Source organism: Artemia franciscana, chromosome 2 (assembly GCF_032884065.1).
Source record: "Artemia franciscana chromosome 2, ASM3288406v1, whole genome shotgun sequence".
NCBI classification, from domain to species: domain Eukaryota; kingdom Metazoa; phylum Arthropoda; class Branchiopoda; order Anostraca; family Artemiidae; genus Artemia; species Artemia franciscana.
The window spans coordinates 2,030,234-2,056,227 of NC_088864.1; the positions used below are offsets into that span (position 1 = coordinate 2,030,234).

Sequence of the window (25,994 nt, forward strand, 5' to 3'; positions counted from 1 at the left end):
AAAAGTCTGGATTTCAAAATTTACAGAAAACCTACTAGCAATAATAGATTTTTGCCGTTCTTCTCCGGTCATACTCGCCACGTAAAAATTGGTTTAATTATATCCTTAATTGACCGTATTTTTAGAATGTTCTCCAAAATTCACTGATGAGGAATTATTGTTGTTCAAAGAAATTATAATAAACAACCATTATCAAGGTTTGTTAATGGACCAGACCTTTTCGAACAGAAGGAAAAAATTTCTAGAATTTTCTAACGATATTCTGGAAACAACAGAAAAAAAAGATATTTTTTGTTTCTTTACTATATGTTCCAGGGCTGAGTGAAAAACTTAAAAGAATTTTACAAAATAATGGTTTGAAGGTAGTTTTAAGAGGTAATAATTCTTTGGCTAGTTTTTTAAATTCTAGAAAGGACCGAACTTTTGTAGAGCTACAAAGTGGGGTTTATAAAATCTCATGTACTTTTGGTATCTCTTATGTGGGACGTACTAACCAAAATTTAAAAATGAGATTACTACAACATTATAATTCTCTTTTATCGTCCTTAAAGCAAAATTCCAAACCTGAAGATTTCTAGTCGGCTCTATCGGAACATATTTATAATTATCCAAATCATTTTATTTTGTTTGGAAATGTTTCTTTGATTTCTAGGGACCAAGGTTTAAAGCAGGTTTTCAGGGAAACAATCGAAATTAAAAATATTATTCAAGAATAAATCCATAAACAGAGATACAGGTGAATTTGGATTGAATTCAATTTATGATATTTTACTGAGGTCAAATAAAGTAAATATCACTTCACCTAAGAGCTATGACCTCTGTCCACCTGATATGTCAGATAGATCTAATGAACTGGAACCAAAAAGGTCAAGGAGATTTGCTTCCGCTGTTGCATTGAAAAAAATAAAGAGCAATAAACTATATGTAATTAGTTTATTTGGTATTAATTTTGTTTGTTTTTATTGATGTCTTTTAGTTTTACTGCTGATGATGAACACTGTATATGTGTTCGAAATATCCAGTTAAGAATTTTATATCTGTTCACTGTCGATTAAAAGGTTTCATCCCTATTTTGAACTGTTATACTTTAGTCAAATAACTATGCCTCTTGTGATGACATGACTCCTACTACAGTAAAGTACTATATTACTGCTACTGCGGTAAAGTGCAAGCTACTTTTTGGTCTTAAGAATGCAGAGGGGGTGTTAACCCTACTCTTCTTTGTGGTAGTTTCTGCTCGTTTTCAGTTTGACTTGTTTATTTATTGTAATTTCAGTTCGTTTTGGGTTTCAATTATTTACGATAGTGATTTATGGTCTTTTTGTGCTTGAAATAACTTTATTTCTCCTCAGCTTTGGTTTAATGTCGCTCTATACTTTTCTTTGAAAAGTTTCCTGGGTTTTATAAATTAACTTACAATTTGAAATTCCTGGAATAGGATCAGGGAACATTATAAGGATAAGGGAAAATTTTAGTGATCAGACGAAAAGGCTCTTTTCTGGAAAAGTTTAAAATACAAGGGGATACCCTTAATGGCAAAGAGGTACTATTTGCGATTATAAATTTAATGGAAGTGAAGATGGGTTTTAATGCCTGTCTAGGGAAAACTATTGCGAATAACGATTGCCAATTATTTGAGATTCATCACGCTTCTATTGTCCTCATCAACTTACTGTCGTTAACTGGGACGAGTAATTTAAATATCAGTTAGAATCTTCAAGGCCTACGAAAATTTGGCTCATTACATGAAGTTGACTGTTTTCAGTCTAAATAAAACGTTGAAATCCATGGGTTGTTTTAAAGTCATGAGCATAGTTATTTGAATTTGACGCTAAAACCACAAGCTTTCCAAGTTTAGCCAATTCTTGCCAACTTGTAAAAATCGGTTTAGTAGCTTCAAGCTAGTCGTGAGTCAAGCTAGCTAGAACCTGACGTAAAGTTAAGCTGGTTTCATTAACCAGCTCAAAAACAATTCCTTATGATTCAAGGAATTTGGCTTTTTTTTTAATTCAGTGACCCAACTTAATCTTTCACCTATCTTTGGGCTGTCTAAGATATATTTGTAGTACATATCTCCGTAATTCCATTGTTCACAGAATGGAAATTCTACTATTTAGGCAATCAAAATAAATAACAGGGCCATGAATACCGCTATTTTTTTCTCTCAATATTGTCTAAAAAGGTCCAGGGAAATGGTTCTTTTAAATCGCTTCCTTCTGGATTATTTTTGTTGAAAGAGATATATGATCCTTTTTTATCTCTGTAAATCTTATATGGTCCATTCAGAGGTTTGAATTGTTCCCCTGCAGGTGTTGGACAAAAGACACGAATTTTGTTATTTTCGAAGGAAAGGGCAAAAGACGGAGATATGAGATTTTGCGGTCTGAGAAGTAATTCTGCCATTGTTGAAAAGAATTTATAAGCTCGTTATCCTCTAGTTGTGTCATCAGAACAAAGAATTACAGCAAGAGCCTAATAAAATACCATAGAAACTGTGGATTGAAAAGTGGACAGCCCCCCTCTTATTTAAGATAATTTATGTTTGTTTTAAGTTTTAATTTCACTCTTCACTTGTGTCTGAAAAAACTAGCGTTGCTATAATTTTAGTCTTTCTTTAAGTCGTTCATAATTAGTAACTTATAAACTAAGCTGTTATATGCTTTAGACTGAAACCCACCACCTCGAGAGACTGTAATCTTTGAAAACTGGTAAATTTTCTAAACTTTTTTTGGTCCCACAAACTAAAGGATCAGCTAATAATTTCTGATTTTATCTTATTTTGGGCAGATTTGAAGGAAAATTGTTACTCTGTAACCCAAGATGGCGGAAAAGGGCAGTTTATTGAGGCATGGACTTATTTGCTAATTAAAATGGGCACTAGAATAACTAAAGGTGGAAGCAGTGGTGAGTGCTGGGTCGGCCCGGGGTCCACTTAAAGTCCTGCAGGCGTACAGATTATACATAATTCTTGCTAAAACAGGTTTTAACACGCATAGTTCTCTGCTAATAAATTCTTCAGGCATTGGAAAGCCTATGGGCCAGCTTGATTCTTTAGTCATTGTGATTGAATGTCTGTGTTTCTACTGTTCAAGCAAGACGCAACGTGTCTACCCTTCTGCCAGGCAGTTGGTTGTGGGAAGGGCGGGGAGATATTCAGTGAGTCATTGATCTCCTTAATGCCTCCTCGAATTTTGCACATTAAATAATTACCTTATTACGTTCCAAAAAAAAGGCAACATGTCAGCCTCTGTAAAAATATTGGCAGAGAGAGGGGAATTGGAGGAATCAACTCCCTGACGTTTTACCTCCAATCGTAGTGATTTTAAGATTATTATAGGATTCTGGTTCAAGCTAGAGGTAGGAAGAGCATAATGTAGATTGAAAATCCTTTCACGATTCCGTTCAATTAAGTAAGATATGCCTCCGTTTGTGCTAAAAATTGGTGGAGGGAGGGACAGAACGAAATTTTTCACCCACTTTGGGACTTCATTCACATGAATTAGAATTATTTCATCATTTCTGTTCAGTCTACCTTCAACATCCCAGCTTGGAATCTGGGTATGAGAGGTCCGGAAGATTTTGAAGAGATCAATAGCCCGCTTTACTCATATGGACTGAAAATCTTTGCATGATTCAGCTTCAGACATGGTATAGCACGCCTGACTCCGCCAAAAAAGGAAAAAACGGTTGGGAGGGGGAGAGTTGGGGGATCATAGACCCACTTTTGCCCTTCCTAATAATATTAACTGAAAATTCTTTCATTATTTCGGTACAAATAAGGTGCAGGATGTGCACGTGTTTGATTAAAATCTCGCAATGGTTGTGGGGGGAGGGACATTTATGATAGAGCTGAATGACCCACTTTAATTTTCAATCATACAGATTGAAAGTCTTTGCGTTATTCCAATTCAAACAAGATGCAACATACCTACCTTTCTACCCAAAAGTTGGTAGTTGAAGAGTAGGGGTACTAGCTAACTTTTGCCCTTCAATCATACCGATTGAAAATGGTTGTGGGATTACAGTTAAAAAAGAGTTAAAAAAGATGAAATTTGTCATTATTCTTTCTAAAAAGTTGTGATAGAAGGATTGGTGGGGGCTTATGGGTGAGGGAGGGGCGTGGGCCCTCTTAGTACGTGTGGCTTCTTTTCAAAACTCGTCTGATCTTAGCTCGTTTTTGAGCAGATTTACTATCTTATTTTTTGGTAAAAACCAAAACAAAGAAGTTGCCAACCCTCAAAATAATAAAAAATTGAAATTTAATACAAAGAAAACTGATGAAATGATGATTAATCAGCTCTTCATAGACTATTGATGAGCGCTAAAAAGAAAATTGTATCTTTTCTGTTTCGAAACCCAATTTTCTCGCCCGTGTGCCAGCTTTCTGAAATTATTGTTAAGAAAGGCGGAAATTACTACCAGTTTCCTTAGTTTCGAGAGATCTTGTAAAGTGTAGGAGGTAGACATAATATCGTTCTTGAACATCTCAGTCATGAACACCGAAAACGAACTCACTAGCTCTACTGAAACCACACGTAGAAATTTTTGTAAAAGTAGATGGCACTACTTTTGAACGTGTAAGATAGTGCGCCGTTTTTCATTTGTAAATGTGTCTATTTATTATGCTAAGAAATATTTTTGCGACTGGGTGCATATTTTAAGCACTTCTTGATTTTGGTCTAGTTGAAATTTGAAGCTGCTGCTTACTTGCTTACTGGAACATTTTCACTTAAAAGGAGAAGCTTTGCTCGAACAAACAGTAATAAACTAGGAAAAAACAACAAAGAACAAAATCTATGAAAATGGTTAGCCATTAAGCTCTAGAGAGCATCTGCGGCAAAAATATGTAAGAATTTTCTTCGTAAAACAACCAAGAGACCAAGAAATAAGAAAAAAAAAACCGTTAGCATAAACAAACACACAAAGTTATATAATTACTGTAATCCTTCTAAACCTTGCAAACATATATTCTATTTATAAGAGCGTGTGAATGACAATCAAAACGTATAAATTTATCTTAAATTACCAAAGGGTGGACATATTTGATCTGGAGAGCAACTAATGACCATACATGAGCTAGAACATTTTTAATATTATTTTTAAAAGTATGAGGGTCAACAACAGTTTGAACACTATTCGAAACTTTGGACCGGTTTTTGGATCCTTGGATACGAATAAAATTCCAAGGGTGCTGAGGATATTATTGGCGTTCTAATATCATCAGGAACCCTTTATGCTTCAGGCACATGACGTCTAAGAAACAACAAGAAAGATGAATTATGCTTCAGGCACATGACGTCTAAGAAACAACAAGAAAGATGAATTCCAGCGTTCGAATCTATGTGCCTTCTAAGAATATTGAATATCAAATGGACTTGTTGGAATTGTTTGGACCAACCAGTGAATGAATATACCTAAGATATGTCCTACGAATGGATGACCAGCGATTTCCGAAAGTTGTCCTTCACTGGTAACCAACGGGTAAACGTCGTAGGGGGAGGCACAGGAATACGCTATAGCCCAAATAACAGTTTGACTCACCTTTACGCTTTTATCCAACCCGAGTTGGAGTATATGGTATCTGTAGCAAACCAATTAGAAGATTGAAGGCTTTTCCTCGATGCCCTGGGTGCCCCGGGTGGTACAGGCAGAAATAAGGTCTAAGGTAAGGATATCATGAACCTGTTGTGTATTATAATAATCACTAGCATTACCAGAGACAAACATATAAAGAAAAAATACTTTATTACTATTATTCAAAATTTGGTACATAAGCTTAATAACACTAAAAAATAGACCTTATAGCTTAGTGGCACAATTTTAATGCGTTCATAAATTATCGTAACTGATATACTACCACTTCATTTGCCAATATCTGTATTGTAATATTTTGCAATAGACTGGACTTGCATCTAAAATGTAGTTGACCAAGCTCAACAACAATGGAAAAAATAAGAGTGCACAAGTGGAAAACGCATTGAAAAAGAACGGGCACAGGAAAGATATTTTTTAGCTAATTAATAATACCAATATTACAGACACTTTTGGCTGCTATTATCTTTGCATGCTTTTTAAAATACAAAAACTCATTTTTGTATGCCCCCAGATAATTAAAAGCCTCAACTCCGGCAATTTTTTAATCCCCGCAATTCAGTCCCGTTGTTAAAGTATAATAATTTTTGATCGACCGTAAGTAACCGTAGATAATTTTGAATAGTTAAGTACTAGCCAAATAAAAAATTTCACAGGACCCTCTTGCGAGTGCACCGGTCTACTGGTTTCTTGTTTGAGTCGCGACTGAACAAAGTATCGTCTACAAATTAGGATGAACTTTTACTTGTTCCAGCCTCACTAGCTATTGAACGCATAAGTAGGGTAAAATCAAGAGCGAAATTGTATTTTGTTCATCATTAATATGAACAAGGAAAAGGAGTGTACCAAGTACCGAACCCTGTGGCACCCCCACATTCTTTTAATCTGTAATATCTGACATTCACTGAGATGTATTGTGTCTCTTTGGATATTCATAATTCCAAAACAATTCAATGGTTAATCCTGTGCTCAGCTGTAGATAGTTCTCTCTGACTTGTGGTATACATTTCCACTTTTGCTCTGAAACTTGGATCTAGCTCAAGGATAAGCAACGCCACACTTTTTAGCCTTGGCAACAAATAGTTGTAGCTTACCACAATGTGATATTTTTTCATGTATTTAGACCCTTAACACTTTCTCGTAATATTTTGACGACATTAGAAAAAAAAATCAGACCTAAGTGGTTTCTCTTGCTAATGAATAAGGTCGAAGGAAACTGCATTTTTTTTCCCTTTTCGTTTTCATCCATCTGCCCTTGGTTTGTTTGATGAGATAATTTTCGTAAATGAGTGGTCTAATCTTGAGAATAATGAGGCGTGGGCCCATTTTCTTTTCTCTGGAGATCTGAGACAGCGCATTCACAGGTTTAAGCCATTTTCTTATTGACTTTAGGTAAACAATAAAGAGTCCTGGAAGGGGAAATCTTTTCTTTTTAAAAGTAAGACGAAAAGCAATTTTAGTAAGTCATTCTTTTAACTGACTAACCACTAACTTTCCCCTTGAAATTTTCTTGATTTTAATTGTAATTTTACACAAGGAAGCTTCTATCGTGTGCCACATTAATAATTATTATTGTCTCCAATGGATAACCGAGAGGTCACATCTGAGGGAAAAGGGCTACGAGTGCTGATTGAGTGAATAATTCCCACAGTTAAATTAACTTTCCTATGAATGTTGAAACCGAGAAACTCCTAAAGAAAACGCCTCATACAATACTCCATAACGGAACATTGTGGGCAAGTTCGAAATGCATCTTCCGAATGCCTATTTCTTCAACTTGTCCTTAATGGTAGAAAGTTGACACGCAGCTACATCCATGTCCTTATGTATTCAGTAAGAACTTGTAATTCAAAAATGAGGATTCGTCCACAAATACCAGTTTACCTTGACTATGAAAGCAAAATCTTGAAGATAAAATTTATAGCCCGATAGTGCATAGTTTAATTTAGTAACATATTTCGATAGTGTTATTTTTAGCCGTACTGTAATATTTAGAAACCACACATTACTTTCCTATGACTATGAATGCCAATGCTGAATTGTAGGAGTACTCGGGTACCATTTGGGGGATCGACAAATGTTCTTTCTCCCACGTTCAGGAATTGAAAGTAAAAGCATGAAAAAAGAAGTTTTTAAGATGAGTGTGGTGGTTTGTGGCCAAATTTTGGTTTGTGTCTTTTAGGCTACTTATGCCCTATTGATCGTTTTTGTTTGCCGTTGGTAGACTGAGCTGGGGAGAGGTTGTCTGCCAGATTACATATAATCGTCCGTTGTAAATGTTCTTTATAGGGATCTAAAATCGTTAGGTCTATACCTGTGAAATTTTTTTTTAGACCTGAAGAAATGACTCCTGAAGTATGGGACTACATATTTTTTAAGGAAGCAGCACTGCCGAAAGACACAAGAATCAGCATAGAAAATCTAAACAAGCTGAGAAGGGAGTTTCAACATTGGTATCCTGTTGACCTTCGGGTATCTGGAAAAGACCTCGTCCCTAATCATTTAACGTATTACCTTTACATACACACTGCCATATGGCCCAAAGAGCCAGAAAAGTGGCCAAAAGCCATTCGAGCCAACGGACATTTACTTCTCAATTCTGAAAAGGTTTGTCAAAGTAACTAAAACTTTGTTTGAATGTCTATAATGTTTAAGCAGTGTTTTATGCAAGTTTTCAGTCCCATCTAAAGGCCGCGGTGGTAGTTGACGCCTCGTGGGTGAAACCTCACGGTTATTTTGACCTCCCTATCCAAATTGGCGTAATGAGATACATATTGTCTTTATTATGGAGGGAGGGGGAAGATAATAGAAAGATTAATTTTTAGAAACCCTCCTAGACTATTTCTTACCTAGTGGCATAGGATTTGTGAATTTTCTTAACATTGAGGGAATGCACTTGCATGATTTCATTGCCCTTCTCCTTTACTAAATTGTTTTCATACGTTTTTAAAGGAAATCAATTTGAACCCAAATGTTCTTGTACTTGCCAGATATAGCCCATACCACTTAGAGGAAGGCGACTGGCATAGGACAGCTGAAAATATCTCTGAAGAAATCTTCCAGCAATGCTTCTAGTCATGATTTCAACGTTAGGATAATCAAGATGAGCACATTGCTAACCAAGGCCAGTTGGAAGAAAACCATATAAAAGTCTATGCAAGCTAAACATATTGTTTTAAAGAAAATTCCTCCTTTTTTCATATTTCGTATTCTGGGCCTATTACGATAGATGTGCTATAAAAAAATGCTATCTAATCTCCGCAAAGAGCCTTCTATTATACTAGCCAAAGCAGACAAAAGCAATTCACTTGTTGTCATGGATACGACAGACTATGACAACAAAATTCTTTCACATTTAAATGACGCAACTACATATAAAAAAATAACCATGATCCTAATGATCAGTTTGTTAATAATATTATAACTGAATCAAAGCAGCTAAAACAGAATGGTAAAATCACCCCACAATTATACAAACTTTGCTTCTAGAAATGCTTCTAGTCATGATTTCAACGTTAGCATAATCAAGATGAGCACATTGCTAACCAAGGCCAGTTGTTTGAAGAATACCATATAAAAGTCCATGCAGGCTAAACGTATTGTTTTAAAGAAAATTCCTCCTTTTTTTCATATTCTGGGCCTATTACGATAGATGTGCTATAGCAATTTGAATTATTTAGCGCTTAGTTCTGTGACTAGGCATTAGCATACTTGTAACGCTAATAGCATAGATCAAAATAGATCATGTTAGTTTGAATTATGTGTGCTTGCTTCAGTCATAAAGTTTCTCAGCAGTGTCACCATATTACAGATTAGAACCAGGAATTTAACCGTCATAAATAGTTTGGTGAGAGATTCTTTGATTACATATATTGAAGATGACTTGGGGTTAATTTCATTTAAATAATATTTATAGTCTTAGATATTTTAAATGAATGAATAAATACCTAACATTCAACTGTACCGTTTATTAGTTTATTTGATTTAATTACTAGGAAAGGTTCAAAGTAATCAAAAAAGAGAAATTGCTTTCTTGTGGGCATCAAAATGTGGTATGTTGGCCGAAAAAGAAAAGCAAAACAAAAACATAATTCAGCATGCCCGAGTGTTGAGGTTTTTTTTTAGAAACTGGTAGTGTTGGACTTCATAAATTTCAAATGTGATTTGGAAATCAAATTTTAGAAAGGGAAAGAAGGAGGGGTGGTATCTTTTCATTCCATACTCGTTTATCTTTTGATATTCTCCAGGCAAGCCCACTGGCGGATGCAGGAGAAAGGGAAGAGGGACCCCCTCCCCCCAAATATTTTTCTGGTGCTCTCTTTCCCTATTTTTTTCACACTTTTTAAAAAATAAATTTGTCAATTTGGTCAATTACTGGCACCTTTATGACACTGCCCCCCCCCCCGTTAATATTTTGCTAATTGGTGCCCTTGTCACATTGGTCCTCCCCCCTGATTTTGCTCTAGATCTGCCCCTGGGCAAGCCAAAGAAATGTTGCCGGGAAACATCTTTTCAATGATAAGAAACTATACCTTTACCATGTGACATAACTTCTTAGTTTAAGCATTTTTTTTTTCTTCTAATATTTAAGTGGGGGTATTCAACGCTTCTGCTACTTAAAATATTATTTGCTTGTGTCATTCGTGTTTCCTTTTTATTATAAGTGTGACAGGGCTTGATTTAACGTACGTCTGTTCTTATAGATGTCAAAATCTACTGGTAATTTTATGACGTTGTCGGAAGCAGTAACCAAGTATAGCGCAGATGGCATGCGGTATGCTTTGGCGGACGCTGGGGATTCTATTGAAGATGCGAACTTTGTGGAAAAAACAGCTGACTCTGGTAAGGCTTCTTCAGTAAAAACTATATAAATTCATTCATTGTATTAAAACATGAGAGTAACTGCGTTATTGTTAATTATTTTTTTGGGTGGGGGGATTCAGATTTTCCATTCTCCCCTAGATTTTGAAAAATGCTCTTTTCCGGTACCTTGATTGGAAACTACCTTTTTATTGTCATTGGAAAAATTAGTAAAACCTCCTACATTTTCGTTAATCGACGTCACTGGGGAAGAAGGAAGAGGATTGACCTCCCTCAATTCACATGTCAGCACCCCCAACCCCCATTGCACTGCCTGTCTGAAGGACCATGAAACAGAGATCAGCACCTCCAGTACATGTCTTAGCATTTTGATTACAAAGCAAATATTGTAATAAGGAAGTCCAAATTCAAAATTCAGACGGTTTGAACTGGATTTATTAGGAGTTTCAGAAACTCATATCCCAGGGGTAGGAAGCATGAAATTAGGTGACATAGAATTTGTTTACTCAGGCAGGAAGGATGGGGTACATAGACAGGGAGTAGGGCTCATGATGAATAAGGAAGCTGCTAAGTCTTGTTTAGGCTTGGAAGGTATTAATAATAGAATACTAATTGCTCATTTTATGACTAAAAAGTACAGGGTATCAATTATAGTAGTATATGCCCCCGTTGAACCAACTGATGGAGATACTAGTGACTCAGATGAATTTTACTTACAGTTACAGGAGCAAATAGCCAGGGTGCCAGGTAGAAATATGGTGTTTTTGCTAGGAGATTTTAATGCCCAGGTGGGTAGAAATAGGGATAGATGGTATCCTAGCCTAGGTAAATTTGGTGTAGGAAAAGAAAGCAGTAATGGCTATAGGCTTTTGCAATTTTGTAGGTATAACAACCTAGTTATAACCAATACGATGTTTGGTCACAAAATGGCTCATAAGTTGACATGGTATTCACGTGATGGTAAGACAGCAAACCTTATTGATTATGTTATTGTAAACAGAAGACTAGCAGGATCAATACAAGATACTAGGGTGTATAGGAGGGCTGTTATTGATGTTAAAAGTAAAGATCACCATCTAGTAGTGTCTAAGGTTAATTTAAAGCTGAAATTTTGGAAGGGTAACTACCTCCCGGAAAGTTATGATGTAGACTCCAGGATGAACATTTGAGAAAAAACTTCCAGGAACAGTTGAATACTAAACTTGAGAGTTCAAAATTTGACAATGTGGAAGATGGATGGAATAATTTCAGAAAAACAATTTGTGAAGTTGCTGATGGTGTCTTAGGGAAGAGTGCTAAGACTGCAACTAGGAATATTAATGAAAAAGCTTTAGGTTTAATAGAGAGTAAAAGGGGTTTGTATAAGAATTATCTGAGTGATAGGTCGTATGAAAACAAAAGGAATGTAAGGAAAGTGGAGAAAACATTAAAATGTGAACTAAGGAGATGTTAAGTGGAGGCCATGGATAAAATTGCTGAGGATCTGGAAGATGTGGCTAGACGGCATAATAGTAAAATAGTATACTGGCATGTTAATAAATTGAAAGAGAGTAGCCAATCCGGACTAGTCCCAGTTAAAGATATAAATGGGGCCACAATTAGTGATAAGAAAAAAGTTAAAGAAAGATGGGTGGAACATTTTGAGAATGTGCTAAACCGAGATACAGTTGCAGGAAAAGATATAGATGAAAATGAAAAAGTTTGTGATACCTTGGATGTGAAGGAAGATTTGTTTAGTGAGGAAGGATTAGCGACAGTACTAAAAGCATTAAAAAATAATAAAGCTCCAGGTGCTGATAGTATGATTAATGAGCTTCTTAAATATGGTGGCTCTGAGGTTAGGAATGAGCTACTGAAGATTATGAACATGATTTTTGAAAAAGGGGAAGTACCCAATGATTTTAGGAAAACCTTAATTAAACCACTGTATAAGAAAGGTGACAAGAGTGAGTGTCGTAATTATCGAGGCATTAGTCTGGTCTCTGTAGGTAGCAAATTACTGAGTAATATGATACTTTTTAGACTGAGAGATGCTGTAGACAAAGTTTTAAGGAAAGAACAATGCGATTTTAGGAAAGGTAGAGGATGTGTCGACCTTTTTCACTCTTAGGTTAATAATTGAGAAGTCCCTTCGTTGTCAAACACCTTTAGTCCTCAGTTTTATCGATTATGAGCAAGCTTTCGATTCTGTTGATATAAGAGCGTTAACAAGGGTCTTACCAGAAAAATTTTTCTGGTATACCAGAAAAATACATGAGAGTGATTTGTGCTATGTACGAGAATAATACTGCTGCGGTTAAGGTAGGAAATGAGGTTAGCAGCTGTTTTTGTATTAAATCAGGAGTTAAGCAGGATTGTGTTCTATCCCCCTTCATATGGATCATTTTGATGGACTTCGTCTTAAGGAGCACCGGAAAGGCAATCGGAGACCACGGAATCAAATGGGGAGGAAAAACGCTCCTGGACTTAGATTATGCTGATGATTTAAGCATATTAGATTAAAGTGTGAGCAAAATGAATGAAGTTTTTAGAGGTTTTGCGAGTACAGGGTGCTAAAATAGGCTTTAAAATTATTGTTAAGAAGACTAAATCACTAAGGCTAGGAATAAGTGAAGATGAACAGGTGACATTAGGTAACGAAAAGATTGATCAGGTTGGGAGCTTCAGTTACCTTGGTAGTATTATCAGTAAAGATGGCGGGAGCAGTGAAGATGTTAAAAGTAGAATAGCTAAGGCTCAGGGTTTTTTCACAGTTAAAAAAAGTTTGGAAGAATAGAAAGATAAGTCAGCAAACCAAGATTAGAATATTGGAAGCTATAGTGATGGCAGTGGTCAAATATGGTTCTGAAGCATGGGCGCTCTGAAAAGCAGATAAAAATTTACTAGACGTTTTCCAGAGAAATTGCTTACGGATTGTTCTGGGTACCCGGCTGACTGACTGTATTTCAAACAGTAGGTTGTACGAAAAATGTGGTTCTGTTGATTACCAAAGATTGTCCTTTTTGGCCAACCGTCTGGGGTTACACGGAAAGCAGGTTGTCCTTGTCTGGGTTGGGATTATGTCATTAATAAAGATTTAAAGGAAATGGGAACTTCCTGGGAAGGTATAAAGAGGGAGGCTTTAAATAGATTAGATTGGAGGAGGAGCGTGCGTAGCTGTGTTGGCCTCAGGCGGCTTGGTGCTGCATTGAGTTGTTAGTAGCAGTAGTAGCAGTATTTAAGGGTAACAGAAACCATCATTTAAAGTTTTGAAGTTTCCCAGATATAATGTTCTTTCCCTCAGAGTTACATAGAACTTATGATCGTAGAAAGCTCGGAGAGAGATGTTCTGATTGCAAATCTTGATTGTAAAGAACAGCAAAAGATATTTTTTTCAGTTTTTAAAAGGAGTTATGAATGCTTTTCAAGATATTGAGCATCATCTTTCTTCCTTCTCTAGATCTTTTAGGACAGACCAAGTACTTTTTTGATGCAAATTAACAGGTATTCTTTCAAATCATCACAGATGATTTTACATTTAGATTTCCATATTTCCTACTTTTTTCGGTCTGGCAACTGTATATCAAAGTTACCTCTACCACTACAGAAAACTGTTGATATTTTGGAAAATTTCAGATCCGTTATTGTAGCATCAAGACGAGTGTTGACTAATGCTTAGGTCCTTTCGACTTTTTACTTAAAATTTTTTTTCCGCAGCATCGCCGACGTCCCTAGGGAACTGGAGATGGAGTTTTGAAACTTCCTAACATACCGTCAATATACCGGTAAAAATGTTATGTAAATAAAAATGTCATGTAAAATTGTCGTAACATGCCGGTTTCCGTCATTTAAAAATTTTTGAATTAAATTTTTGGATTCTTAAAATTTTGGATTATTTCCAAAATTTTTGGATTATCAAAGTTTTTGGAACTTTTTTGTTTTGGAAAGTTTTTGGAAATTTTTTGGAAATATTTTATTTGGATTATGAAAGTAAAATGTGAAGTATTGTATGAACTGTATCAACCTTATTTCGTAATCCAGGCGTGAAAGGATTAAGAAAAAAAAGAAGGAAAAAGAGAGAGGGAATAATAAACTGACAAATATTAGGAAGGCAATTTAAAGGCCTATTTTATTTTATTTTTTAACTTATCTGTTTTTGAACCTCATCCAAAAATATTTATTTGCTTTCATTTCTTTCTCTTGTAAGAAACCAAATACTTCCATTATATTATGCTTGGATTTTGCTTTGGATATTTGTTCCATGAAGACCTGTGCTTTTAGCTTTAATTGCCTATTCAGTTTATTACTATCATCTAATATCCTGCCAGTGAAGAGTCATACAGTACTAATAAAAAGAAGGAATTTCCGCTTTGTTGCAAGTTCCTTAAGAAGAAGGTTGTCAGAAAATAGCTGACCTTATTTTGGTATCATTTTTCTTTCTTCCACGTTTTCCTGACTTGGCACAACTTGATTATTTATTGCTATCCAGCAAGCGTAAATTCAGAACATTCTCGTTTTCTGCCTCCTTTCAAATGGATAATTGTTGCCCAAGATTGTTTCTCCTTTTGTGTAGAAGTGTACTCAAATTACTCTTTTGACCTACTTCCTAATCAACTAGAATTGTTGTGAAGATCAGCTGTAAGGTTAACTGAAATAGAAACAGTGTTAAACATTAAATAGATGCATATTGCTAAGAGTAAAGAGGCGGTAGGATTGGTGTTAATCTTTTTCTTTAATTCTATTTTTAATCAGAATTATGTTTTAATTAGCACTGAAACACTTAGTCCTTTTGGATTCGTTTTTTAGTGTTCATTCCTCCAATACTGGCTAACTAACAGATTCAAGAAGTGTACATATCTGGTTGTACTGAACGATATCGATATGGTGAGAGTGTATGCTGAGAGATAAAAAAGTAAGAGTAAAATAGCCCCAAAAATAGCTAGAGTAAAAATCATCAAATTTTACCATTGTTACTTAAGTATATCTTATAGAAGTAGTATATTTTTGTTGATTAGTCGGTTCCCCCTTCTGTAGGTAGGACGGTCGGGCTTCTACTAGAAGGATCCATTGCTATCCTTCAGATATTCACGCTTTTATGTCCACTCCACGATTTTAACTCTTTACCCACTTCCAAGAAGCTGCTAATTCATTTCGGTTTGTTATCATCTGCCTCTCCCGTTCGGGCATGTCGGCTCAAGCGGCTCAAGTAGGGTTTTGCCAAAAGCGTAATTTCCATCTTTTCCTATTCCATCCTTTCCTTACAACATGCCGTAGCTTAGTTAACCTTATTATCATTATAGCTCAGATTGATCTGCGATTAAAGCACTGTTTTACAGTTTGATGTACAATGATCAGGGCTGGATTTGAAGCTTTGATGCTTCTAGGTCCAAATGTTGTTTTGCCACTCCGTTTATGTGAGATTGCATGGGAAATCTCCGAAAATCTCGGGGATGTTGAAACACTGTACAGAACGCAACTGATGAGCCAAAAGTAATGAAAGAGAGGTAATACCGAACTCTCAGCTGCCAATCTTGGGAGACATTTGATAGTTTATAAGTGGCCACGGAATTCCTGTGTTGTGCACTTTTGTGGGAATAGGCAGTGCGGTGGCGGGGTGCACCTGGCACTTTGGCGATAAATCACATCAGTCAGTACAGTTTTTGTTTAAAAAATCACTTAGTGATAATTTATTGCGCTTCTTGGTATTTTTTGCTCCTAGGCCCGGGCCTAGCGGGCCTAATGTTAAATCCTCGCCCGACAATGGTCCAAACAAGTACTCATGACTATCGTAATTCCTCTTGAACACATTTCTAACAAAATTTTCTCAACTTTTTGTAACGCACTTTATCTATTTTATGAGCTAAGAAGTTCTATTTTATGAAGTGACGGATAATATTGTGTTTTTGCGGCACAAATTTGATGGAAACGACTTTTTGACGGAAACGAGCGATATCAGTCTTGTTAGCGAAGGATTACGCTTCATATCAAACTCACTAGTCAAATTGGCCAAACTCAAACAATTTCTTTATCAGCCACCATCTCAGCCACCAGTTGGGCTAGGCCACGTTCTGCGGATGAAGGATGACAGATTGCCGAAGGTTGTCCTTTTTGGCCAACCGTCTGGGGCTACATGGAAAGCAGTTTGTTCACGTCTGGGTTGGGAGGAGGTCATAAATAAAAACTTAGAAAATGGGAACTTCCTGGGAGGATGCAAAGAGGGAGGCCTTGAATAGATTAGGTTGGAGGAGGAGCGTGCGTAGCTGTGTTGGCCTCAGGTGGCTTGGTGCTGCAGTGAGTTATTAGTAGCAGTAGTAGTAGTTTATGGTCTTTAAAGTACCATGGATATGAAAATAAAAACATTTTCCCCCTGGATCCTTCTTGGGTATATTCATACTTGAAAACTGGATTTCAGCTGTTTAAAAATATAAAGCTTTTTGGGGAGCTTCAAATTTTTGTTTGTGTTACCAAATTGAACTGTGAAAATACATAAAAAAACTAATTAAATAATTGTGTCTTCTTTTTTCGTCTGTAAAAAATCACATCTTAACAACCTGTTCTGTTCATTTCCTAAAATCTAACCTTACGCATTCTTAAGCATCTTTTTAGGTTTGTACTTGTTTTTTTACAACAGCTTGTTCATGTCAAATATTGCGACGGCGTTGTTTTTTCTTTTTTCTCGGGTCTTAATGGGTTAGCCAAATTTTGACCGATTTTTACTTAAAAAAAAAGAAGAAAAAAAGGCACCTGCTACTACCCAAAACGGGATTTCCATTGAACTGGGAACATTGCATTCCGGCTTTTTCCTAGTTTTTAAGGTAATATGGTTGTGTAAATTTACACTTAACCAATTCTAACGATCGGAGTTTATTTGCTCTGTCCTTAGTATTTCAATGAATATGGCAATGAGTAATGGCTATCAGGTTAAATAGAAAGTGGTTACGAATTAGTTCCGCGGCTACACGCTAAATTACAGGGACTTGATTTTTATGTAATACAAAAATCCGTTACTGAATTTGTGGATTAATGGGTCAATCCTTAGCTTAAAACATCTCTTCCGTTTTTGGCTTGAGATATAAATAGGCTGGTATGAGCACCCCCGCCTTGTTCCAACACGCCTAAAATATTTGTTGTCTAACAAGTTAATTTTAATTACTTTTTTGCTTTTTTTTAGGTGTCTTACGACTATTTACTTTGATAGAATGGACAAAAGAAATAATTGAAAAATTAAAATCAAATTCATACAGAATAGGAGAGTACAATTTCAATGACCTGATTTTTGAAAAGTAAGTTGTTTCCTTCCCAGTAGTTTTATAAATTACTTTAGTCTCTACTTCTCTTTTTTTGTTTTGAGCCGGCACTCTACCACTTATTGTTTTATTTAGGTTTGAAGAAATGTTGCTATTTTGTCCTCTCTTTAAGTTTAACTCCAATAGGATGTAAAACTTACGCAAGGAAAACTCCGCTGGTGTCAGCAAGAAAATCACCCGCGCCACCTAGTGTTTGTTGACTAAATTTGATTCAAAACGGATGCGTACTTGACCTTCTAGGAACTCCAAAATTCTGTTGTAGGTAAGGTAAGGAGAATTCTGCCAAGAGTAGGCATATTAGCTTAGAGTAAATTGACCTACTTAAGCTTCTAAGATTTTACTAAGCAAGCATAGGGCCCATAAATATTGTAAATAATTCTTGAAAATAAAACATTCTTATTAACTACAGTAACTATATAATATTACTTGATATTTTCTGCTTTTTTAATGAAATCGCTAGATGCTACGCTGTTAGTGGCGCTTTTAATTGATTAAATAAAAAAAAAAAAGTTTTTTTTTAAATGAAAGTAAGGAGCGACATTAAAACTTAAAACAAACAGAAAATACTCCGTATATGAAAGGGCCTCAACGCCTCCCTCAGTACGCTAAAGTTTGACTCTTTCTCTTAGCTCTACTTTTTAAAAAAGGAAAAGACTTTAGCGTAAAGAGCGGGGCGTTGAGGAAGAAAAGCCCCTTTCATATACGGAGTAATTTCTGTTCGTTTTAAGTTTTAATGTCGCTCCTTACTTTCATTTAAAAAACTTGTTTTTTTTTATTTGATTTCTGGACGTTTTTTAATTCATGCATGTTTTGTTCTTGGCTCTCCGCACATAAATAATTAAAACGAAATTTGCATATTAATTTTCTTTTTGGCTAAATGGCTTTCTCATAGTTTTAATCGGAAGATTTTGAGAAAAAAGGAGAGAGGGAGGAAGCATAGCTGCCCTCTAATTTTTTGATTACTTAAAAAGGCAACTAGAACTTTTATTGTTTTACGAACTTTTTCATTAGTAAGAAATATTCGTAATTTACGAATTAACTTACGTAACGAACTTCTATGTTCGTATATTTTTATTGTGTATATGAGGGAGTTCACCCCTCGTCGATACCTCGCTCTTTACACTAAAGCTTAAATTCTGTCCCAATTCCTTAAGAATGACCCTTGAATCACAAAGGCCGTAGAATAAATAGCTGAAATTACTAAAAATACTTTCGCGTAAAGACCGAGGTATTACGAGGAGGTAAACCCCTCATATGCGTAATAATTTCTCCTCGTTTTAAGTTTTAATGCTGCTCCTCACTTTCAGTAGAAAAAACTTCTCGTATTTTATTTTTTTCCTTGTTTTTTTAAATAATGCAAAAAAATCCTGCGCCCCCTTCATTGAAAGTCTCTTCCCCCATGAGAAGTTTTTCCATGGAAAGATTCTCCCGCATAACCCCCCTTCCCCACATCAACTCTCCCTCCCAAACCAAAAAATCCCCCTGAAAACGTCCGTACATTTCCCAGTAACCATTACTATATGTAAACACAGGTCAAAGTTTGTAACTTGCAAACCCTCCCAGGGATACTGCCATGTAGTATTAAGTCGTCCCCAAAGACATATTTATTAGGTTTTTTGACTATGGTGAATAAAATGGCTATCTCAGAATTTTGGTCCGGTGACTTTTGGGAAAAAATGAGCGCGGGAGGGGGCCTAGGTGCCCTCCAATTTTTTTGGTCACTTAAAAAGGGCACTAGAACTTTTAATTTCTGTTAGAATGAGCCCTCCCGCGACATTCTAGGACGACTGGGTCGATACGATCACCCCTGGGAAAAAACAACAACAAAAAAACAAATAAACACGCATCCGTGATTTGTCTTCTGGCAAAAAATGCCAAATTCCACATTTTTGTAGATAGGAGCTTGAAACTTCTACAATAAGATTCTCTGATACGCTTAATCTGATGGTGTGATTTTCGTTAAGATTGTATGACTTCTAGGGGATGTTTTCCCCTATTTTCTAAAATGAGGCAAATTTTCTCAGGCTCATAACTTTTGATAGGTCAGACTAATCTCGATGAAAGTTATATATTTGAAATCAACATTAAAATGCGATTTTTTTTTATGTAGCTATTGGTATCAAAATTCCATTTTTTAGAGTTTTTGTTATTATTGAGCCGGGTCGCTCCTTACTACAGTTCGTTACCACGAACTGTTTGAAACACCTATCTACAAATGGTAAATCACCGAAGACCCAAGTCTTTTAAGTGTACCATCTCCACGGAGTCTATTACTCTCCAATGTTTAGCCCACATAATGTTTTTCGTGGGAACAATCTGCCAAGCAAGCTGTTCCATATTGAAATCGCTTTCTATTGACGTAGTTTTTTGTTCAAGATAAATAAAAAAATATAATTTTTTTAGCCTAAAGTAAGGAGCGACATTAAAACTTAAAACGAACAGAAATTACTCCGTACATGAAATGAGTTGTCCCCTCCACAATCCCTCGCTCTTTATGCTAAAGCTTTTAATTGGTTTAAAAAGTAGAATTGTGGCAATGAGTCAAACTTTAGCGTAAAGAGCGAGGGATTGTGGAGGGGACAACTCATTTCATATACGGAGTAATTTCTGTTCGTTTTAAGTTTTAATGTCGCTCCTTACTTTAGGCTAAAAAAATTATTTTTTTTTTATTTAATTTCTGAACGTTTATGAATTAATGCATGTTTGGTTTTGGCTCTCCGCACATAAATTATTAAAATGAAATTTGTATATTAATTCTTTTTTTGGCTAAATGGCTTTCTCTTAGTTTTGATCAGACGATTTTGAGAAATAAGGGGTGGAGAAGGAGGCCTAGTTGCCCTCCAATTTTTTGGTTACTTAAAAAGGCAACTAGAACTTATAATTTTTAATGAACGTTTTTATTAGTAAAAAATATACGTAACTTAAGAATTAACTTACGTAACAAACTTTCATAACCTTATATTTTTATTATGTATTCGAGGGGGTTTGTACCCTCGTTAATACCTCGCTCTTTACAGTAAATCATAAGTTTTGTCCCAATTCTTTAAGAATGACCCCTGAATCAGAAAGGCCGTAGAATAAATAGTTGAAATTACTAAAAATACTTTAGCATAAAGAGCAATGTATTTATCTCCTCCTAAATACCTCGCTCTTTATGCTGAAGTATTTCTAGAACCCCTCATATGCGTAATAATCTCTGTTCGTTTTAAGTTTCAATGCTACTTCTTCCTATCATTTGAAAAAACGTTTTCATGTTTATTTTTCATTGTTTTCTTATAGTAATGCTAGAGAATCCTGCGCCCTTGTCATTGAATTTTTCTTCCCCCATGACAGATTCCTCCAAGGAAAGATCCTCCAACATAGCCCCCCCCCCTCAGCCCCACCCCCAAACAAAATAAAATTCCCCTGAAAACGTCTGTACACTTCCCAATAACCATTACTATATGTAAACACTGGTCAAAGTTTGTAACTTGCAGCCCCTCCCCCAGGGATTGTGGGGGAGTAAGTCATCCCCAAAGACATAGTTTTTATGGTTTTTGACTATGCTGAACAAAATGGCTATCTCAAAATTTTGATCCGTTAACTTTGAGAAAAAAATGAGCGTGGGAGGGGGCCTAGGTGCCCTCCAATTTTTTTGGTCACTTAAAAAGAGCACTAGAACTTTTCATTTCCGTTAGAATGAGCCCTCTTGCGACATTCTAGGACCACTTGGTCCACACGATGACCCCTGGAAAAAAAAAAAAAAAAAAAAAAAAAAAAAAAAAAAAAAAAAAAAAAAAAAAAAAAATAAACACGCACCCGTGATTTGTCTTCTGGCAAAAAATACAAAATTCCACATTTTTGTAGATAGGAGCTTGAAACTTAGGGTTCTCTGATACCCTGAATCTGAAGGTGTCATTTTCGTTAAGATCCTACGACTTTTAGGGGGTGTTTCCCCCTATTTTCCTAAATAAGGCAAATTTTCTCAGGCTCGTAACTTTTGATGGGTAAGACTAAACTTGATGAAACTTATATATTTAAAATCAGCATTAAAATGCGATTCTTTTGATGTAGCTATTGATATCAAAGTTCAATTTTTTAGAGTTTTGGTTACTATTGAGCCGGGTCGCTCCTTACTACAGTTCGTTACCACGAACTGTTTGATTGAACTATTGTGGAATTTACTTTTCGACATTAGTTCTATCTGCTTTAGTAATTAATTGATAGTGGAGCTAGTTAAGGGAGCTTAAGTTGGAGCTAGTGATTTATAAATCTGTGTGAAATGGTTCGGATGTGCCTATTACTGTTTCAAGTGGTACTAGTTACCAAAAGTATAATCAAACAGTTCGTGGTAACGAACTGTAGTAAGGAGCGACCCGGCTCAATAGTAACCAAAACTCTGAAAAATGGAATTTTGATACCAATAGCTACATCAAAAGAATCGCATTTTAATGCTGATTTTAAATATATAAGTTTCATCAAGTTTAGTTTTACCCATCAAAAGTTACGAGCCTGAGAAAATTTGCCTTATTTAGGAAAATAGGGGGAAACAGCCCCTAAAAGTCGTAGGATCTTAACGAAAATGACACCATCAGATTCAGCGTATCAGAGAACCCTACTGTAGAAGTTTCAAGCTCCTATCTACAAAAACGTGGAATTTTGTATTTTTTGCCAGAAGACAAATCACGGGTGCATGTTTATTTGTTTGTTTTTTTTTCTTTTCCCCAGGGGTCATCGTATCGACCAAGTGATCCTAGAATGTCGCAAGAGGGCTCATTCTAACGGAAATGAAAAGTTCTAGTGTCCTTTTTAAGTGACCAAAAAAATTGGAGGGCATCTAGGCCCCCTCCCACGCTCATTTTTTCCCAAAGTCAACGGATCAAAATTTTGAGATAGCCATTTTGTTCAGCATAGTCGAAAACCATAATAACTATGTCTTTTGGGATGACTTAATCTCCCCACAATCCCTGGGGGAGGGGCTGCAAGTTACAAACTTTGACCAGTGTTTACATATAGTAATGGTTATTGGGAAGTGTACAGACGTTTTCAGGGGGATTTTATTTTTTTTGAGGGCGGGGCTGAGGAGAGAGGGCTATGTTGGAGGATCTTTCCTTGGAGGAATCTGTCATGGGGGAAGAAAAATTCAATGAAAAGGGCGCAGGATTTTCTAGCATTACTATAAGAAAACAATGAAAAATATTCATGAAAACGTTTTTTCAAATGAAAGGAAGAAGTAGCATTGAAACTTAAAACGAACAGAGATTATTACGCATATGAGGGGTTCTAAAAATACTTTAGCATAAAGAGCGAGGTATTTAGGGTTAGATAAATACCTTGCTCTTTATGCTAAAGTATTTTTAGTAATTTCAACTATTTATTCTACGTCCTTTCTGATTCAGGGGTCATTCTTAAAGAATTAGGACAAAAATTACGATTTAGTGTAAAGAGCGAGGTATTAACGAGGGTACAAACCCCCTCGTATACATAATAAAAATATAAGGTTATGAAAGTTTGTTACGTAAGTTAATTCTTAAGTTACGTATATTTTTTACTAATAAAAACGTTCGTTAAAAATTAAAAGTTCTAGTTGCCTTTTTAAGTAACCGAAAAATTGGAGGGCAACTAGGCCTCCTTCTCACCCCTTATTTCTCAAAATCGTCTGATCAAAACTAAGAGAAAGCCATTTAGCCAAAAAAAGAATTAATATACAAATTTCATTTTAATAATTTATGTGCGGAGAGCCAAAACCAAACATGCATTAATTCAAAAACGTTAAGAAATTAAATTAAAAAAATACTAATTTTTTTAGCTGAAAGTAAGGAGCGACATTAAAACTTAAAACGAACAGAAATTACTCCGTATATGAAATGAGTTGTCCCCTCCGCAATCCCTCGCTCTTTACGCTAAAGTTTGACTCTTTGCCACAAATCTACTTTTTAAAATAATTAAAAGCTTTAGCGTAAAGAGCGAGGGATTGCGGAGGGGACAAATCATTTCATATACGGAGTAATTTCTGTTCGTTTTAAGTTTTAATGTCGCTCCTTACTTTCAGCTAAAAAAATTAGTTTTTTTTTAATTTAATAACGGTGTAAAAATGAACACTAGACAGAGGCAGAAAGTTAATTAGGGGATCCTAAATGCGGTGAGAGTCAAAATGGATGCTCATAAAAAAAGAGAACAGATTTGTCCCGATAGACCAGGTTTTATATCAGACTCCGCCGTGTTTTGTAAGTTGAAATTTTTTGGAGAGTATCCGTTGTTGTGTGGAATTAGAACCACACCATTAAAGAAAGAAAACCGGAAACAATTGCATATCTTTTATTTATTTATTTTTTATTTCCTTGAATGGAGTTTTTCCTTTAAGAAAATCCATCTAGCGTATGCTTTTCAGTACGACATTTTTTTAAGGCAATTTTGGATTTATTGCGCACGACCGTTTTATTCTCCAAGAATAAAACGTTTTATTAAGAAAACATCTGCAAAATCAGACAGTTTCATTCTTGAAGAACAAATTCTTGAAGCAGAAGAATAAGAACTTTTGAATAATTCTTATATTGGTCGTTTAGGGATTTTTAGCCAAGCAAATATTGACTCCAATATACATGCGCAGCTGCTATAAGTTCTCGTCAGCGTGATTTGTCTAGGTTTATTGTTATAACGCTTAGAGATCTGTACCGCAAGTTATAAGTAAAGATAAAATTTTCCGGATCATCTCCTCCGATGAATAGGCCTGCAGTATTCATTCCTGTTTGTAAAGACATTAAACAGGGAGCTATTTGCTCCCCTTTTTTATACAATAATAGTATTGTTGAGCCACAGAAGATTATATTACAGAGTTACGTGTTTCGTGGAGTATATATTGCGTTATTGAACTATGCCGAGGATATCCTGAGTCCTATTAGGTCGTTTTCCCAAGTTAGGAAATTTTTTCTCTACTGGCAATTGTCTATCATAAGATCATTCTTTCGTTTCCGCGTATTCTGTCTTTGTCTACTTTTGGCCAATCCTGTCGGAAGAGGATAAAACAACTCTCGCTTTTTTCTTATTATAAATGTTTTAGGCAGCCTTTGAAACTTCCACCTTGGGCCAAAATTTTCCAGAGTAATCTCAAAATTCGGAGATATAGATCCTCTTACTGCAGTTATTGAAAGACGAATTAAATTCAAAATTTCCCTTGATCCAACTTGATTTGACTTAATGCTACCGCCGAAATGCTTCCAGTGTCGAGAGTGATGCTACATGGCGCTTCCATTTAGACTGGTCTCTTGCAAGGATGTGGACATCCTCCTGAATATTTGCCATGGCTAAGACGGTACCTGCCATGTCCTTCCATCTGGCTGGGGGAAGACCTCTTGGGCGTTTCTTGCCACGTAGCACGGGATCAAAGTCAAAATCGTTCGTGCGGGGGTGTCAGGGGGCATGCAAAGGAGATGTCCGTTCAAACGTAGTGTTCGCTGGACGAGTTGGACTGAGAAGGGCGTTTCAGCAGTTAACGCCAGGAGGTTCTCGTTGCTAAGAAAATCGTGCCAGTGTAGTCCTTTAATGCGGCGAATATGCTTTGTTTGGGCTTTATTTACGGTGCTAAGCACAGACTGAGGGGTTAGCCAGGTTTCGGCTCCGTAAAGAAGCACGGATTCCACCGAAGCATTGTATATGCGCATCTTGGTCCTACGGCTGATGGAAGGTTTCCTCCAAAGGGCACTTAGTCTTCCCACTACTGCTGAGGCTTTGGCAATTCGGTGCATTAGCTCTTTGACGATTGATCCGTCATTTGAGAGGATAGAGCCAAGATATAAGATTGATCCAAACCATGTGTTTTTTTTCGAAGTGTAATTTATCTGTTGTACAATGCATAATTAAAGTGTAATTTATGTGGTGTATGTAAAATGCAATTTATCTTTTTGGTTTAGTTGATTTGCTGGATGATCTTCCTTTTTGTTTTTGTGTATATTGTTTTATATTTTTTTCTTTTTCTTCCTTTTCCTCGTCTTTTCTTTATTCATTTGCTAAAAATGAGAACTAAATTTTATTCATTCATTCATTACAGTTGTTCAATCACTTGAATTATTTCCACTATGGTTGAAGTACCAAGGACATCAAAAGCAACATTTTTGTCCCCTTTATCCATCTTATGTTGATTGTCAGTGTTGCCTCGTTGAATCGTACAAATAAATCGGCAAAACAAATAGCTTAAATTCGATAATTCTTTTTGTTCGTGAAAATTCAAACATTACTAATTTTTTTATTCTCAAAGTCAGCCACATCTTCAAAAGAAATCTCTAAATACTGATAGCTTAATTATTGTTGATTAATCAA

At 35.9% G+C, this 25,994-nt stretch overlaps 1 protein-coding gene across 4 annotated transcripts in view; it reads left to right on the plus strand.

Annotated features, from left to right (window-relative positions):
- LOC136035803 (leucine--tRNA ligase, cytoplasmic-like) overlaps positions 1 to 25,994 on the plus strand; it is a 217,657-nt gene that overhangs the window by 100,428 nt on the left and 91,235 nt on the right. For all 4 annotated transcript variants that reach the window (XM_065717779.1, XM_065717775.1, XM_065717786.1 and 1 more), the window contains exons 12-14: positions 7,926 to 8,199; positions 10,296 to 10,434; positions 17,564 to 17,675. In XM_065717779.1, coding sequence (XP_065573851.1) covers positions 7,926 to 8,199; positions 10,296 to 10,434; positions 17,564 to 17,675 — 525 coding nt within the window. The remainder of the gene's footprint in view (positions 1 to 7,925; positions 8,200 to 10,295; positions 10,435 to 17,563; positions 17,676 to 25,994) is intronic.